This window comes from Podarcis filfolensis (genome assembly GCF_964270895.1).
Source record: "Podarcis filfolensis genome assembly, chromosome: 8".
Taxonomy (NCBI): domain Eukaryota; kingdom Metazoa; phylum Chordata; class Lepidosauria; order Squamata; family Lacertidae; genus Podarcis; species Podarcis filfolensis.
Genome location: NC_139611.1, coordinates 74,189,291 through 74,205,339, shown reverse-complemented (window position 1 = coordinate 74,205,339; position 16,049 = coordinate 74,189,291). Strand labels below are relative to the sequence as shown.

The 16,049-nt window shown below is 46.1% G+C and overlaps 1 protein-coding gene across 1 annotated transcript; it reads right to left on the bottom strand.

The window, feature by feature from the left end:
* Positions 1 to 91: 91 nt before the first annotated feature.
* LOC310768729 (sialic acid-binding Ig-like lectin 14) lies at positions 92 to 14,459 on the bottom strand. The gene is made up of 9 exons (XM_083627438.1): positions 14,383 to 14,459; positions 12,327 to 12,476; positions 10,510 to 10,914; positions 7,270 to 7,575; positions 7,107 to 7,148; positions 6,081 to 6,332; positions 4,110 to 4,418; positions 1,456 to 1,504; positions 92 to 1,254 (listed from the first exon to the last, which is right to left on the bottom strand). The coding sequence occupies exons 2-9, from the start codon at positions 12,436 to 12,438 to the stop codon at positions 1,155 to 1,157; spliced, it is 1,575 nt and encodes a 524-aa protein (XP_083483564.1). The 5' UTR covers positions 12,439 to 12,476; positions 14,383 to 14,459; the 3' UTR covers positions 92 to 1,154.
* Between the last annotated feature and the right edge of the window lie 1,590 nt (positions 14,460 to 16,049).

Below are 16,049 nucleotides of genomic sequence, written 5' to 3'. Positions count from 1 at the left end.
CTTTCTGGCCTCTTTGGGGCCAGCTCCTTATCTGACCCCATACCTGCAAGCTAACTTTGATAGGTGGGAGAGGCAACCCACCTGCCAATCATTTTATTTTATTTATTAAATTTCTATAATGCCCTTCATCCAAGGATCACAGGGCGGCTTACAGTATAAAAACACAAAGATGCCTAACAGCAACAAACAAAACAATACTCAAACCAATGGCTTCAAGTTACAAGAAAGGAGATTCCGACTAAAGATTAGAAAGAACTTTTATTTGGTTGTTTGTATTGTTGTATGTTATGCTCACTGTATGTTACGTTCATGTTTAATGAGGGTAGATTTGTGTAATGTGGGGGTGGGGGGTTATGTTATTGTTGTAAATAAAATTCCAATAAAAATTGAAAAAAGAATTAGTAACATAGGAAGCTGACATGTAGGCATTAAGGGACCTTATCCCATTTTAATTATTCGTGGACTCTGCCCAAAAAGAAAGAATTGGGGAGGGGGTCTTCAGTCTCACTTAACATGTAATCCTATATCTGCCTTAGACCAACAGCTGTACAATAAAGTGTGGCAAATAGCAATTATGGAAAAATGGACAAATAAAATTGGCAAGAAGTTTGAAGTGTAAATACTCTTTTGCAAGACTGGTACAGCTTTATTGTCTACATGTCTAAAAATGAAAACACGATTGCCGTCACATAATAAAACTTTTTGGTTAGCATTAACTGTACACCGCCTTCCATACATATGCTTGTCTGCGACTGGAAGATATATGTTATTTGGTTGTTATTTTTGATGTATTGCCTGAACTCCATTGCCCAGGCTAGGGTGGGATATTTTATTTTATGTATGAATGATGTTGGTAATATGTTGCAATAAATTAATGAAATCTATCAAAATAATGATAAAAAACAATATGGTGCCCACTACATTCATTGCACCACAAATGCACAACCAGAATACTGTAAACACTTTTCTTAGAAGAAGAAGAAATCATCCATCTTATGTCTGTGTATGAAATAGCAGTGCTAATAACCCATGCTCTTCCTCTTTCATTTGAAATAAACATTCATTTATGCTCTTTCACTGCCTGGGAGTGCACAGCGATGTGTGTGATGCCATCCCTCCACTGAGCAAAGGAACGGCAGGAGATCCAGTCACCATCATTCTTTTTGCTTCCTTCTGCCCTCTTGGGTCAATGGAGCCTTCCTCCAGTTCGAATACCAAAAGGCCAAGAAAAAGAACACGAAACAAAACAAGACCCTAAAAGCAGATGGTGACATAAGAGAGCCATTAGCCAAAAGAGGGGAGGAGGGAACACCTTAGGATCAAGATCAACAAAGGCTAAAGAGGATTTGGGTGGGTTTGTTGCTATCGTCACTTCAGACAGGTGACCCCCCCACATTTCAGCCAAATCTGGCTCCCAGGGCAGATACAAAACCCAGAAGAAGGAAGATTACTTACTTCATCAGGATGAGGCCTACCACCAAGGGAACAATCAACTCAAAAGAAGCTGAAAAGCAGCAAAAATAAAAGTCAATGTGAACAAAGCAGAACTAGCTCACAATAAAGCAAGAGACGGAAAACAGGAGACAAGATTATTTCACACAGGGATGACTGATCTGTTTCCCTCCAGATGGTGCTGGACTCTATCTCCCATCTTTCCTGACCATTGAGCCATGCTGGCAGGGACTGTTGAGAGTTGGAGTCCAACAATATTGGGAGAAATAAAAAAATCCCTTCCAGTAGCACCTTAGAGACCAACTAAGTTTGTTATTGGCATGAGCTTTTGTGTGCATGCACACTTCTTCAGATACACTGAAACAGAAGTCACCAGACCCTTATACAGTGGCACCTTGGGTTAAGAACTTAATTCATTCTGGAGGTCCGTTCTTAACCTGAAACTGTTCTTAACCTGAGGTACCACTTTAACTAATGGAGCCTGTCGCTGCCCTGCCGCCACCGCCACACAATTTCTGTTCTCATCCTGAAGCAAAGTTCTTAACCCGAGGTACTATTTCTGGGTTGGCGGAGTCTGTAACCTGAAGCATCTGTAACCCAAGGTACCACTGTATATAGTGAGAGGGTGGGGAGGGGTATTACTCAGAAGGGTGGTGGGAATGGGTGATTGGCTGATAGGTTTACCACACCTATTGGCTGATTGGTGTCAGTGTTTGAAAAATAAAAGGTTCTGACCTCCTTTTTACTCCTTTGCCTAGTTCTCAGACCTTAGTTGGCAACAAATGAGTCTTTGAGAAAGAGTATTCTTGCAGAGTATTGCTGCTTTTATTCTTAAAAAGTCTTCTTTTCCAACCACGACCAACAGCTTTAACACAAACCAAACACTGTTAAGGTGTGAAACCTAAGACGCTGGCAAGTTAGCAATGTCATGTGACTTTAAGTAGTCAAGCTCGTTAAGTTGTTAAGTTGCTCAGTATACAAAGAGTGTTTGTTTTCTCTGCCTGTGGGGCGTGAAGCAAAAATGTCTGAAAGCTCCGGAGGTGTTTCTGTTATCTTTCTGCAATAAACCTGTCTTTGGAAAGACAGGCTTCCCTGTGTCGTTATTTCTTTGCTGCTGAGACTTTGAGGCTTGTACTGCAACAAGAATCTCTGCACTGGACTTAATTAATTCTCTGCAAAGAGAACTGTTGCTGGTGGCGCAGCGGAAGCGTTTACTGGACCAGTACACAGACTCTCTTAAACACAACCAGCTACCAACCAACCAAACCACAGCCAACACTAACATTGACCACTTTATATATACAGGTACAATTAGGTGAAAGATTGTATGAGTCATTGTAGGCTGCTGACTCATGCTGACTTAGTTGTTTTAGCATTAAAGAAACAGTGGCCAATTTTTAGCCGTGACAATTGGTGGATAAGTTTACCACACCTATCAGCCAATCACCCATTCCCACCACCCTTCTGAATAATACCCCTCCCCACCCTCTCACTATATATAAGGGTCTGGTGATTTCAGTTTCAGCGTATCTGAAGAAGTGTGCATGCACATGAAAGCTCATACCAACAGCAAACTTGGTTGGTCTCTAAGGTGCTACTGGAAGTAAATTTTTTTTATTTTGTTTTGACTGTGGCAGACTAACACAGCTAACTACCTGTAACTGGAAAATTGGGAGAGTGACGGATGAGACTCTCCTGTGTTGCATGGTGATATTTTCCATGAGAAATCAGAAACTTGACAGCTGCCAAGGGCATGGAGCCTTCCTCCACCAGCCCAACTGAATGCTGCTGAGGAGCAATGGCAGTTATCAGTGGCCACCTTCTTTTTTCCAAGTAGAAGTAAGGCTTTAGAGCTCCTGGTGCTCTACTGGTAGTGGTGCCTATCGGGACAGGCAGGGAGGGAGGGAGGGAGGGAGACCACCAATGACAGCTGGAGCCAGAGACTGGTAGAGCCAACTAAATCCAGTTATAGTCCTATCTTCCTCCCTGCTGAGTTCTGTAAGGGTAAAATGGAGACTAAGGAGGAGAAAGCTGGCAGTCTGGGCCACCGCCATGTAAGTAAGAAGGCTGCCAATTGGGACTGTCTGAGGACAGATTGCGGTAGGTGGGGCAATGCCCCATTTGCCCCAATGGACCAGCCTGCACTATGCTGGGAACGTAGGGTCAGCAATGACTGTCCCAGAGAGGGTGGCTTTCCCTTATCCCAGGGTGGATCTACACACGGGGGGGGGGGATGCTATAAGTAAGTCATAAATTAAATCATTATAACAAAAGAAAAAATCTCTATGTAAAATCGCCCTACAGTTTTGTGCTCTCCAGCGCCATCTGGTGTTAGGTGTTTATAGCACATTTAAAATTCTGTTTTTTGACTAATGTAGCTGAGTCCCCAGTGTACAGACAGACAGAGCAGACAGAGCAAGATTTAAAAGCATTTTACAACAAAACATTGCAAGGCTGTGATTGAAATCCAGGCTGTGTGTCTTCTACCCCTGCTTGGATCCAGATTTCCCCCAACCCCACATCACCATTCTGTTCCTATCACTATTGTTGTCATTGCTAATCAGATTGCTGCATTTTTTGAAAGAGGCAACAGAGGGGATTTTCTAATATCGGCAGGGCTGCAAAAGTCAGGATTTCTCTGTCTGGTGGACACTTACCTGTTTTCAAGGAACTAAGGTGGAATTGCATGGTGTAGACTCCCAGAGAATTGTTCCCAAGACAGATGATGCTGAGGTCGCCATCCGGGCTACCTGTCCAAATTAGGGAGCTGGTGACCTCATTCTTCTGGAATGAGGAAGAGACTTTAAGGTCTGCTGTGCTGGTGTTCTCAGCTACAGTCTTCCCATCCAGTTGCCAATGGATCTGAGGTGGAGGCTTGGAGTGCAGGGAACAGTTGCAGAGGATATCATTGTCCTTACGCCAACAGGCAGTGTTTTTCTCGGTTTTTTTGCTGAGCTTGGGGGCATCTGCAGAGAACCAAGTAGCCAAGGTGGAGAACACATTCCGATCTAGCTAATGACTGCAACAGCTGCAATACCACAATTCATCCACTAGAGGCACCCGGGAGCAGACACTGCTGCCACCCTAGTTCCCTACTCTGTTGAATAAGGTAAAATCCTGCTTCGGCTTGGATTCAGAAGGCAAGGAGTTTCTTTCCCTCTTGTGTCCAGTTTGAAAATAAAAGCAGAATTTACAGGAATGGTTTACAAGAACTTAAGAGCTGTGTCTCATAGAATCTTAGAGTTGGCAGGGACGCCAAGGGTCATCTAGTCCAACCCCCTGCAATGCAGGAATCTCAACTAAAGCAGCCATGACAGATGGCCACCCAGCCTCCAAGGAAGGAGAGTCCACCACCTCTCGTGGGAGAAAACAATGCAGCCTGGGCTTTTCCAGTGACGGGGCAGCAACAATAGCAAAAGAGGCACTGAATTGGTTTCTTCTGCCCATGCTGTTATTAGAGGCTCAGGAACCCCTTAATGAAAAAGGGAGTTGGCCTCCCTAAATAGTCACAGTACAGTGGTACCTTGGGTTAAGAACTTAATTCGTTCTGGAGGTCCGTTCTTAACCTGAAACTGTTCTTAACCTGAAGCACCACTTTAGCTAATGGGGCCTCCTGCTGCTGCTGCTGCTGCATGATTTCTGTTCTCATCCTGAAGCAAAGTTCTTAACCCGAGGTACTATTTCTGGGTTAGCGGAGTCTGTAACCTGAAGCGTATGTAACCTGAAGCGTATGTAACCTGAGGTACCACTGTACTCTATGCAGCTACTTTCTAAAAAGAAAAAGACAATGCAGATTCTCGCTATGCCAAATGAATATCAGAGTATTGGGTTGTGCAACAGCTAAACACAAGGCCCACCTATGAGGCTATCACATAGTACCTAAGAGGGGGAAGAGAAATTACTTTGCAAAATGACTTAGGTCCCCACAAGCAGCATCCTTATGGCATCCTTTTCATTGGATAAGCAAAGGAACTATGTTCTGCATCTCCAGGTAGCAAACAGTGAGACCGTTGCCACCTGGGGATATTCCTTCATGAGATGCTCATTAGACGAAAAGGTCTTGAAGCAACTGAAGATGGGCAGGTGGGAGAGGGACATCCAGCCATTCTCCTCCATTGTCCACACAGACCTTTTCTTACAAAACATCAGAGCCACATCCTACACATCCTGCTTTATGGGCAGGACAGATATGTGAACAGAAACTTCTAAGTTTGGCCTTTGTTTTTAATATTAGAGAGCTGTCATTCTGATGAGAGGTTGCATAAATGTGCCCTCTCCTGGTGAATGAGGATACTCCCACAGATTTCAGACAAGGGTTATGTTCAGTGACTTGAATTTGTGGTTTTGCCCCTGGGGCTGCATTTATGCATCCTGAAACTAACTTCTTAGAAAGCTTCTGCAAATATGTAAGCTCATCATGGGGCTCCTGAACTTGTGATGAAGCTGTCAAAAACTGCATCTCACACTACTGGGCTGACACACTGTGCAATGCAGCCACAGAAGTGTACATTTGCAGAGGTCCCCTTAGTGGAAGCTTGCTGGTATTAGTTGCAGGTCAAGCCACTTAGCGTACAATGGAGTTTCCCAGGTTAATGCCCCCAAGGATCTGTCCACTCCCCATCTCTTACATTGCACAATCACTGAGAGATTCTTCCTGATTGAGCCATGTGGATTCTCTGCCTGACACGGATAAATCCCAGCATCCTCTGATTTAATGTTGGACAGTTGAAGAGTATCTTTACTGCCCTGCATATGGTTGTTTAGGGTCTTGTTCTTCTTCAGCCATGTCACGGAGGGAATAGGTTTGCCCTGAGCTTCACAAAGCAGGCTGACGGTGTCACCTTCTCGGACCACCAGCTTTTCTTTCTGCGTGGAGAAATCTGTAAGAGAAATGCAGTTAGATCACAATTGGTCCTGGGATGCCTGATGCTAAGGAATCCTCATTCAGTGCTGAGATGTTCTTGTGTATTTTGAAGAAGGATGGTTGACACCAGGTCTGCAGAAGTGGGGATTCAAATCTTTACAATGATTATTAATTATAATGGGTTCAAGACAGCTTTGGGCCATAGTTTTGCAAAAAGAGAGATGATTCCCTCATTTCTCTGCAAGTTCAACTGGCAAGAGAAAAAATAATAATATCCCCTGTTTTGCCTTCCACTGGGAAGACTTGGGCCCATTTCTTTTCCTTCTCATTCCCCTGTAATACATAACTTAATGCCAACATAGGATTCTAAATAGCTTACGAAGTACAAAAACCAGTTACACAAACATTAAAATATAAACACCCACAATTGAAATATGCAATAGAACAGTCCCATTAAATAGAAACCCCATGGCAATTAAAAGAGGAGACTCAGGTCAAGAGCCTGAAGGGTGCTACGGTGGGGAGTGAATTTTGGTTCGGGTGCAAGGATGTGTGCATGGCATGGCTGCTGGAAAGACCCACTGAACCCAGCTCCTCCCTGTTACCATCCAGTTTGTCTTCAACTCCCCTCCAAACCACCATCCTGGGCTCTGCCCCAACTCCCAGCCATCTCTAAAACCCTTCCTCCTGCACAATCCCCACTCTGAGATCCCTAAGCAGCTATTGGCTGCCCAGCGGAGCTCAGTGAGGATGGGGATGTGCAAAAAGTCTTAAGAGTTTTGTATCTCACCAGGGTGTCCAGGCCTTGTGATTCTGATGTCCTGAGGTGGGTCTGAAACATAAGAAAATAGTGAGGGGAGCATGAAAGGAGTAAATTAGCTTGAATGGGGTAGAAAGAACTGTTGGCCGTTCATGGGAGGGGGAAGCAGTACTGAGCTATGGGAGCTACTCACAGACCACTTCAAGAGAGATTGTATTCTCAACTGTTGTATCAACTGCAGGGTATCTGACACGGCAAGTGAGGGCTCTGCCTTGATCCTGCAAAGTAGGTGTGAAGGTGAAGGCAGAAGCAAAGGTCCAGCTCCCATTGCTGTGCTGATGCTTCTGTGGAGTTATTGTTCCTGGCAAATTACTCCATGAGATCTGAGGCTGGCTCTGTGATTCTTTCCATGGGCAGGTCCCTGGCGCCTGGCAGATGAGAGTGATGCTCTTCCCCAAAACCACCTCTGATAAGTTCAGGATCTTTGGCTTTGCCAGCTCTGAGAAAACAAAAGTCCCCAGGATGGGATCAGAAGAAAATTCACAGACTAAAGTAACTAGGGAGTTACACAGGAGTCCTGAATTATGGATGGTCACCAGCACTACTTTACCCCCCACTTTGTGGCAAATCCTGTCATTCTTTCATTTGTCCTTTAACAATAACTTTGTGTCTCTCCCTTAGTAGACTGATTCCCCATGCAATGGTCTGCTTTCTCTACCAATGTTGGTCAATGTTTCTGCTCAATGTGGACTCAGCCTGGAGAGGGAGAAATCTTGATGGCTGCCACTATGCTGCTGAACACGATCCTGAAATTGGAGGACAAAGCCAGATGTGATTTGGGAGACACAGGAAGAAAATAGGGGAAAAACAACACCTTGAATGCAGCAGCCTTGGGGGGATCTGTCTTTCATCAGAAGAGGAGCACAGGCTGAGGAGGGGTCACTTAACCCTTGAACTATTTTTCTGAAGCAAATGGCCACCCACCCAAACTACTCACTTGCATACAGGGGAATATGAAGCAGGTCTGCATATCTTTTGCCGTGGGGTGAGGAGCTTGGAGAGGGCAATTTCTAGGGACTCAGCTATACTGTTGCAAATAAAACGTTTCAAGTGTGTTGCAAAGTGCAATATACAAACGTGACACTAGATGGTGATGGTGAGCCATGACAAATTCAGTGGATTAAAAAAAAATTCCTCAGCTTTTTTTATATGTGTGTAGATTCCACCTAGGAGACATGGAACAAATCCAGAACTCCCCTGGCCACACTCCCCACCCCCTCCATGCACACACCTTCTTCCAGGAATGGGTTGTTGAAATGTAATGAGTCTAGATTGCCTGGATGGAAAGAGGTGGATGACCATGTAGAAACACCTGATATTTGCCTGAATGCCATGTAGCAGACACAAGCCTGGCTTTCATATCACCTTAGCCATAGCTGAACTATTGTTTGAAGGTGAATGCACACTGTGTTGGTGTAGGGGACCCAAATCAAAGGTGTTTTGCTCCTGCCATGTTGCCAGGAGCTAAGCCATGGTTTGACAGAATGTTTTTCTAAACCAGTGGTTCCCAATTAACTAATTACTAAGGACCCCCTATTTTTCAAAAGCCAAGCCACAGTCCCCCTACTTTTGAACATTTTGATAGCTTTGTGGTAGTTACCTCTGCAAAGCAATTTTTGAACAAAATGTGGTGTAGCCTCTAATAAGCAAAGGACTAGGGCTGAGAGATATCTGGTTTTTTTAACATCTTGATATACCAGCAGCTAAATATCACAATGTTCCGATATATCACCATTTATGAAATTGGAGATTGGGCGTGGGGATGAGGGAAGGAGCAGCAGCAGAGTCTGGATGGCTGGGGAGAGGAGAGGAAGTCGAGTCACCCCCACTGCATGGTTTGAGTGGGAGGGGGTGGGGGGTGCATCAAGCCACAATCGGGGTGGGGGTGGGCAGCCAGTGAAGAAGCACATCCACTGTGGCTGCTGCTGCTGCTTTCCTGCTGACTAAGAAAAGCTGCTCCAAGTCAGTGCCAGGAGGAGGTAGTGCTACAATTCCTTGAAGTGAGAGCAGTCAGCTGCCCTCTTCTCCATCAGCATGAGAAGGCAGCACCTCGCAATCGGCTGCCCTGGTCTCCCTCGGTGTGAGGGAAGGCAGCTCAGATCAGCAGCGTGATCGGCTGAAATCATCCTGCGATTTGGGTGGTGCCTTGAAATCAGCTGCCCTGCTCTTCCATGTGTGAGGAGTGATATAGTGCTACGTATTGCTGGGTCGAAATCGTTATCGCGGTGTGATTTCAAAACCAATTTTAAGCAATATATTGAAAAAAATTGCGGAGTACTAAAACAGACCATAAAATTTGTGAAATACTATGCAAAAATGCCAAAAAATGAGTTGGGGAGGGGAGGCAAGGGATGGGGCCGCGGAGGCCCTGTGTGTATTCTGCAGATCCCAGGGGTCAATGGACTCCTAACTGGGAACCACTGATCTAAACTCAGGTTCAAGATTTGTTTCTCTCCAAAAGAAACCATGAGCTGTAGCATAGGCTTGCTTTTTAGCTAACTGCTCATGGTTTGTTTTGGGGCTCAGACATTAAGCTGAGGCTTAACCTCCTGTAAAACCACCTGCCCCACACCAGCAAGGGGAAGGTTCTCCACCTCCATGCTGAGCCAAATCAAGGCTCTGTGCAGAACAGCAGCAGGAGAAACAGGGGAGGAGCAAAGTGCCCCTAATTTAAGCCCTATGACTCAACCCACTGTGCACTCACCTTAAAACCAGTCAGCTATGGGAAAGTGACCTGGTTTGAGGCCTGGACAAAGATAAGAGGCACACCTGTTGCTCTGCCCACATTTGCTTGAGGCTCCATCCATGTGTGCCTCTGGCCCTGCCCACCACTTGCATGTGGCCCCTGGAATGCGGCCCATGGATGAAAGAAATGTCCCCCACTCAAAGCACCCTCTGGTCCTAGAATTCAGGGTGCAGTGGATTAGGACAATGTTCCAGATCTGCACTGAGGCTGATTTCAAAGGTGGCAAGAGAATACCTCTCTGCTTCTCCTGCCATTGAGGAAGCTGTGGAGAGAGGCTGGGGGAAGGAGAAGAAGCAGGTGATGGGATGCAGCTGGAAGTGAAGGAGAAAATGCCTCCAGTTTCTTGTTTCTTCAGATTGTCAGCACAGAATCAACGAGAGAGTTCTTCCCTCTAGTGAGCTGTGTAAAGTATTCAGACATTTGGAGATGCAAATGATCTAATTTTGGCATTATAATAATGGAGAGGAACAGGAAGCATGGAGCACTTGTATCTCCTGTCGCTTTCGCATCAGCATAATGTCCAGAGGTTGAGGCATATTTGTAGGCAGAGCCTTTCCCCCATTTACAGCATGAAAAAGCACAAAACAGGGAATGAGGGAGCAAATAAAGAAGCAGGAAACCTCTTACCTGTCACAGAAACATGAGGTAAAATATAACGAGAATAGCTGAATTTTAAGATTGCTTTCTCAATTCGAAAATAGTACTGCCCTTCATCCTCAAACTTAACATCATTGATGCTAAAGGAACAGTCACCTTCTGATGGATTTCCAGTCAACTGGAAACGATTCCCAGCAAATAAGGCAATTCTTTGATCCTTGTCACTACTGGCAACAACACTAGCAGCAATTGGACGGTTGTGAATATAGGACAAAGCACCATCGTTCTTAATCCAGTAGACGTATAATTCCTCAGGATACAGATCCTCAAAAGTGGGATAAGTGAAGTTGCAGGGAATGTGAACGCAGAGACCTCTCTGCACAGTGACAGCCTCTAGCGCTTTAAGATCAAATCCCGGGTACTGACTCCGCAGACCTGCCAAAGGAAAGAAGGAAGGAGTTCACTGGTTTGTGGGCTTAACGAAGACCAGTTTTGCAGCTGACCCTCTTGCCAGAATACTGTACACCTTGAGAAGAACATTCTGCACAGTCAACAGCACCAAAACATCAAGGGTTGTCTGGAGCAGCAGTGCCTGGGGATTATGGTGGGTCTCCAGTCCCAGGACTTCCCAACCACCTACCACAGTAGCAGGACCTCAGGGGAAGCATTTCCTGGGCCAGGGCAAGAAGGAGGAGGACATTCAGGTGTGAGTGTATAGCAGGTGCCACACACACTCTCAGTCAGAAGGAGGAAGGTGCTCTCAAGCCCCCTGACCAAGGACCCTGAACCCAGGGATATTCCGGTGCTCCTTAGGCCTCACACTGGAGCTCTTCCTGCTATTTGTACTCAGGACTCATCATTTCCAAGTTTTCAAATTCTTCACTCTTAAATTAAACCATGAAGTGAGCAAAACTTAGGAGGAACATAGGAAGCAGGGCTGGCCTCAAGAGGTGGCATGGTTGGGTGTCTGTCAAGAGCCCTTATCCCAGTGGGGACTCAATGATAAGAACCCTCTGGAGCTCCTGCAGTGAGGAAGGGGCATGTGTGGAGGGTGTCTTTTTCAAGGACCACCCAAAACCTGGACCTGATCAGAAGCTGCCTTATGCTAAGTCCATCCACTGGTCCATCTAGTTTTACTCTGATGGGTGGTGCCTTTCCAGTGTCCCAGACAGGAACCTCTGCCAGCCCTTTCTGGAGATGCTCAGGGTTGAACCTGGATCTTTTTGCATGCAAGTTGTTGTTGTTTGTTGTTGTTGCTGCTGTTTATTTATACCCTGCCTTTTTTGCCTGACAGGTACTCAAGTTGGCTTACAGATAAAAATACAGTGGATGCTCGGGTTGCGAACGTCATCCATACGGGATGCATGTTCGCAACCCGCAGCGGCACATCTGTGCACAAGCGGGTTGCAATTCAGCACTTCTGCACATGTGCGACAGCCGAAACCCGGAAGTAACCCATTCCGGTACTTCCAGGTTTTGGCGGGTCCGTAACCCGAAAAAACGCAACCTGAAGTGTCTGTAACCTGAGGTATGACCGTATAAACAGCTGAGGGGAAAATAGTCACTAAAAAACGATTAAACATTGGTAGAATCAAAACTACACACATACACTTGAAACATACATATAATTACAATGAAAACAGCACAGCACCATCCCTTTCATTAAAAAACTGTCAGTTTCCAAAAGGAAGTTCTCCTCCACTGAGCCACGGCCCTTCCCTCTTGCGACATAGCACTCAGAAGAGCAAATTTTCTCGTTTCTGCACACCAGGGATGGATAATATGTGACCCTTCAAATGTCGGGGGTTGGCCGTGCTGGCTGCAGGTTCCCCAGCCACCATATCTACCTTTGCAGAGAAAGGCAAGAATCAACAGTGTCACCGTCACCATGGATGAGGCTGGGTTCTTCACCTCCCAGGTGAGGCTCATGTGTCCTCTGGTCCTTCTGCCCTTTGGCATCTTTTCTGAACTGGCGGCTTCTTTCTGAGGATGGAGCTCTGGGGGAAAGAAATAAGAGAAGAGGAGCATGAGGCACTAAGTGAGCAGTGCTGCCTGAAGCAGGGAGGGTGCTTGGAACTCATAGATTCTGGAAGAATAAAAATATGCAAGCAGTGTTCGCCACAAAGTCTCCCATTCCAATTCGAACATCTACCATGAATTCAGACTCCAGGGTCATAAGGGCCACTAACCGCAGCCTCACTTTTCCTGTTCATAATGCAGGGTTAAATTAGCCAAGGGGTTGGACACCTCAAGCCATGGGGGGAGGGGGCCAAATGTGGCCCTCCAGTCCTCTGTATCTGGCCCTTGAAATTCTTACTAGGCTACACACCTTTTCACTTCGCATTCTTCTTGTGAATTAGCTTGCCTGGAATGTGCCCCCGGATAGTGAGATGCCCTTTTGCTTTCCTGGATTGAGGAGAAATGTGCATGGAATGGTAGTGGCTATAGAAACATCTGGTTTTTTGCTGTACAAAGGTAAGAATTTTGTCAGTTGCTCCACCCACTCTGATCTTGCCCACTGCTGGCATATGAGCCCAGGAAGCTTGTCCATGAGGGAGTGTGGGAGAGCTGAGGGAGTCTCCATACTGGTACACACACACACACACACGGAGTGGAGCCAGTCGCTTTCCACAGGCACCCAGGCACCCATAGAGTCATGTTCCTGAGATATATCACACAGGAATGCAAAGGAAGCTCACACCCTGGTGAAAGGGCCACTGTGGAATCTGAGCTAAGGAGCCAAGTGCCTCTGTCTGTGTGTGTTTGTTGGGCAGCAATGAATGGAGAAGAAGGAGAAGGCTGAAGAGAAAGGAGGACCCAATTGCCACCCCTCCCTTTGATAGTTCCATGTTGTTTCCACAGGTGAAATTTCTCACCTCAGGTTGCTATTTGCCACCCTTGTGAGGCAAATAGCAGCTTGTGGGGGAGGATGAGCCCTCACTGATGTGGAAATGTGGAGAACTAAAGACTGGGGAAATGAGACACTGAGAGAAACCAGGGGGAGTGTTCCGGCAGGGAGCTTGAAAGCAAAGACCTGAACCTTGAAACACAGCACAAAAACCATGGATGAACCCCTTGCCAGTGGCATAGCGTGGGGGGTGCAGGGGGGGCCGGCCGCACCGGGCGCAACATCTAGGGGTTAGGGTTAGGGGACGCAAATCCACGGGTTAGGGGGCGCAAATCCACGGGTTAGGGGGTGCAAATTACTTGCCTTGCCCCGGGTGCTGACAACCCACGCTACGCCACTGCCCCTTGCTGTATATAGCTGCACCTGCAGAATAAATGCAAGAAACAGGAGAACTACCCCCCTCCAGAACCTTCCGATTCTTGCCTGAGTTTTGTTCTGCAATAGTCGCCCTTGGGAAAAACAGCCTCTTTTGCTCCTTTCTCTGAGAGTGGGAGAGAGAGAAAAAGAGAAACAGAAATAAAGCTGCCTTTAACACCAGGGCAAGCCCAAGACATTTTGATATTTGAGGTGGAGCAGGAACTGGCACACACACACACACACACACACACACACACCAAAAAACAAAACAAAAAAACAAGGTGCATAGTATTAAAGGCCAGTCAAATTATTTTGACACAACACCTTAAATCAGCTTTCTTCCTGAAGCAGCTCCCTCACCCTGTCCAATAGTAGGGTTGGCTCTGCTCAACAACCCTCAAAAGAACCTCCCAGACATCTGCTTACTAAGCCTCTTCTTGTGAACTGTGAATCCTCAGAATGATAGCTTACCCCTCACAGAGCTACGATTGAGAGCAGCTTTAAAAAATGACCTTTCCTGGGATACTTTTGGGGGTGCTTTAAGTGTGTAGTGTGTATGCAGCCTTTGAGTCAGGTTCAGTTTCTGGCTTAGCAGACATACCTCTAGACAGATTCAGAATTGCCCTTTCTCTCCTCACCTCTCCGATTCAACTTGAAGCAGTGAGCGAGGAACCTCCTTGTTGCTTCTGCCTTTCTGTCTGTGGTGCTGAACCTCTGGGAGAATTTTGCAAATTTAGAAGGGAATTAGATAATAGGAACCAGAAAAGCAGAAGTCTCAGAAGACAGGTTAGTCAAACAGGATGTAAGCAGAATTAGATTCTCAGGCATCTTCCCCTTCTATTTTTATGGGAAATCATTTACAAAAATCTGCATGGAATGAATTTGTGACTTGGGGGCAATGTCCCACAGGGTCTTTTCTGTCCTAGCACCTGGGATGTAGCAAATTATTTTCTTCCATGGAGGTGGTATTTCAGTAGCAATGGTGCCCCACACCCTGGTTTTTCTGCCACTTAAATTTATTTTGGAATGTTCTTTAGATTTTTAAACAGAGCTTGGCTCTCAGCTTTTTAAAAATGATTGTTTTGATCTTCTTCTGTTAATTGGAATTACTGTTCAATTCATTTGGACTTAGCCATTTTGGCAGAAGGTAACAGTGGGGAAATGTGGTCAGTGTTTTGGGCTTCAACTGGATAAAAGCCCTAGTTCTGACTTCTGACTTCTCCCTGTCTTCTGCCTCTTTGATTCTTTTCACACAGGAGAAAATGGTAACAGTTTTGAGGCAACAACAACAACCACCTGTCAACATTAAGCTGTTTATTGGGCTTCTGCACACAACATAAAAAGGGAAATGGGCTTCAAGAAAGACAGGGTCAAGTAAAACAAAACAACCTCTAACCTTGCCATCCATGGCTGCCCCAAGACATTTGTCTGCCTGAAGCAAAGAGCAAGATTTCTTCCCCACCCATACCCCATGCTCTTGTTCCACATACAGAAGCTGACCTGACTGGCAGTCAGGTCTTACTTCAGCACTGGGGATGGGACAGCAACTACCCCAGTGCAGTGGATGCTCGGATTGCGAACGTGATCCGTGCGGGATGCATGTTCGCAACCCGCGTCTGCGCACGCATGGGTTGTGATTTGGCGTTTCTGCGCATGAGTGACTGCCAAAACCCGGAAGTAACCCATTCCAGTACTTCTGGGTTTCGGTGGTCCGCAGCTCGGAAAAACGCAACATGAAGTGACTGTAACCGTAACCCAAGGTATGACTGTACTTGAAGGCAGCAGGTTAACTTAAGGAGCATAGGACACACTTCAGAGAAGAATCCTAGATGAATGGCAGAACATCTGCTTGGCATAGAGAAGGTCCTAGGTTCAGTCCCCAGCATTTCACCATAGGGCTGGGAATGCTCCCTGTCTGGTTCACTGCAGAACAGTTGCCAGTCTGTGTACACAATATTGGGCTTGCTGGAACAATAATATGATGCAGCTTCCTATATTCCTCTGCTTTTCCTCCAGCATCACTTGCTGCTCTGCCTGCCATCTATTGGCTACATACTCAAAAGAATTCCACCAGCATGTATCAATTGAGTAGATCTGGCATGCAGAAAGGTGGTGGGATTGCATGGCCTGGGCTGGCTGCCTCTCTGCACATCGCAGTCATGCCTCCTGGGAGGAATTGAGAGAAGATGGCAAAGTGTGACAGCTGCTGGCCCAAGCCAGCAAGAAACAAGCACTGGAGGATCCCCAGGCAAGGATGGGAGAGAAACCAAGTACTGCCAATTTCGCACTTTCCTAAACAATATGC

Excerpts from the sequence above, each read along its gene's own strand:
- LOC310768729 (XM_083627438.1), bottom strand. The coding sequence starts at position 12,438 with ATGCCAAAGGGCAGAAGGACCAGAGGACACATGAGCCTCACCTGGGAG. Across the intron at positions 7,576-10,509 it reads ACCTCATGTTTCTGTGACAG|AGCTGGCAAAGCCAAAGATC; the intron begins GTAAGAGGTTTC and ends TTGTTTTCTCAG. Across the intron at positions 4,419-6,080 it reads TCTCTCAGTGATTGTGCAAT|ATGCCCCCAAGCTCAGCAAA; the intron begins GTAAGAGATGGG and ends GGTTCTCTGCAG.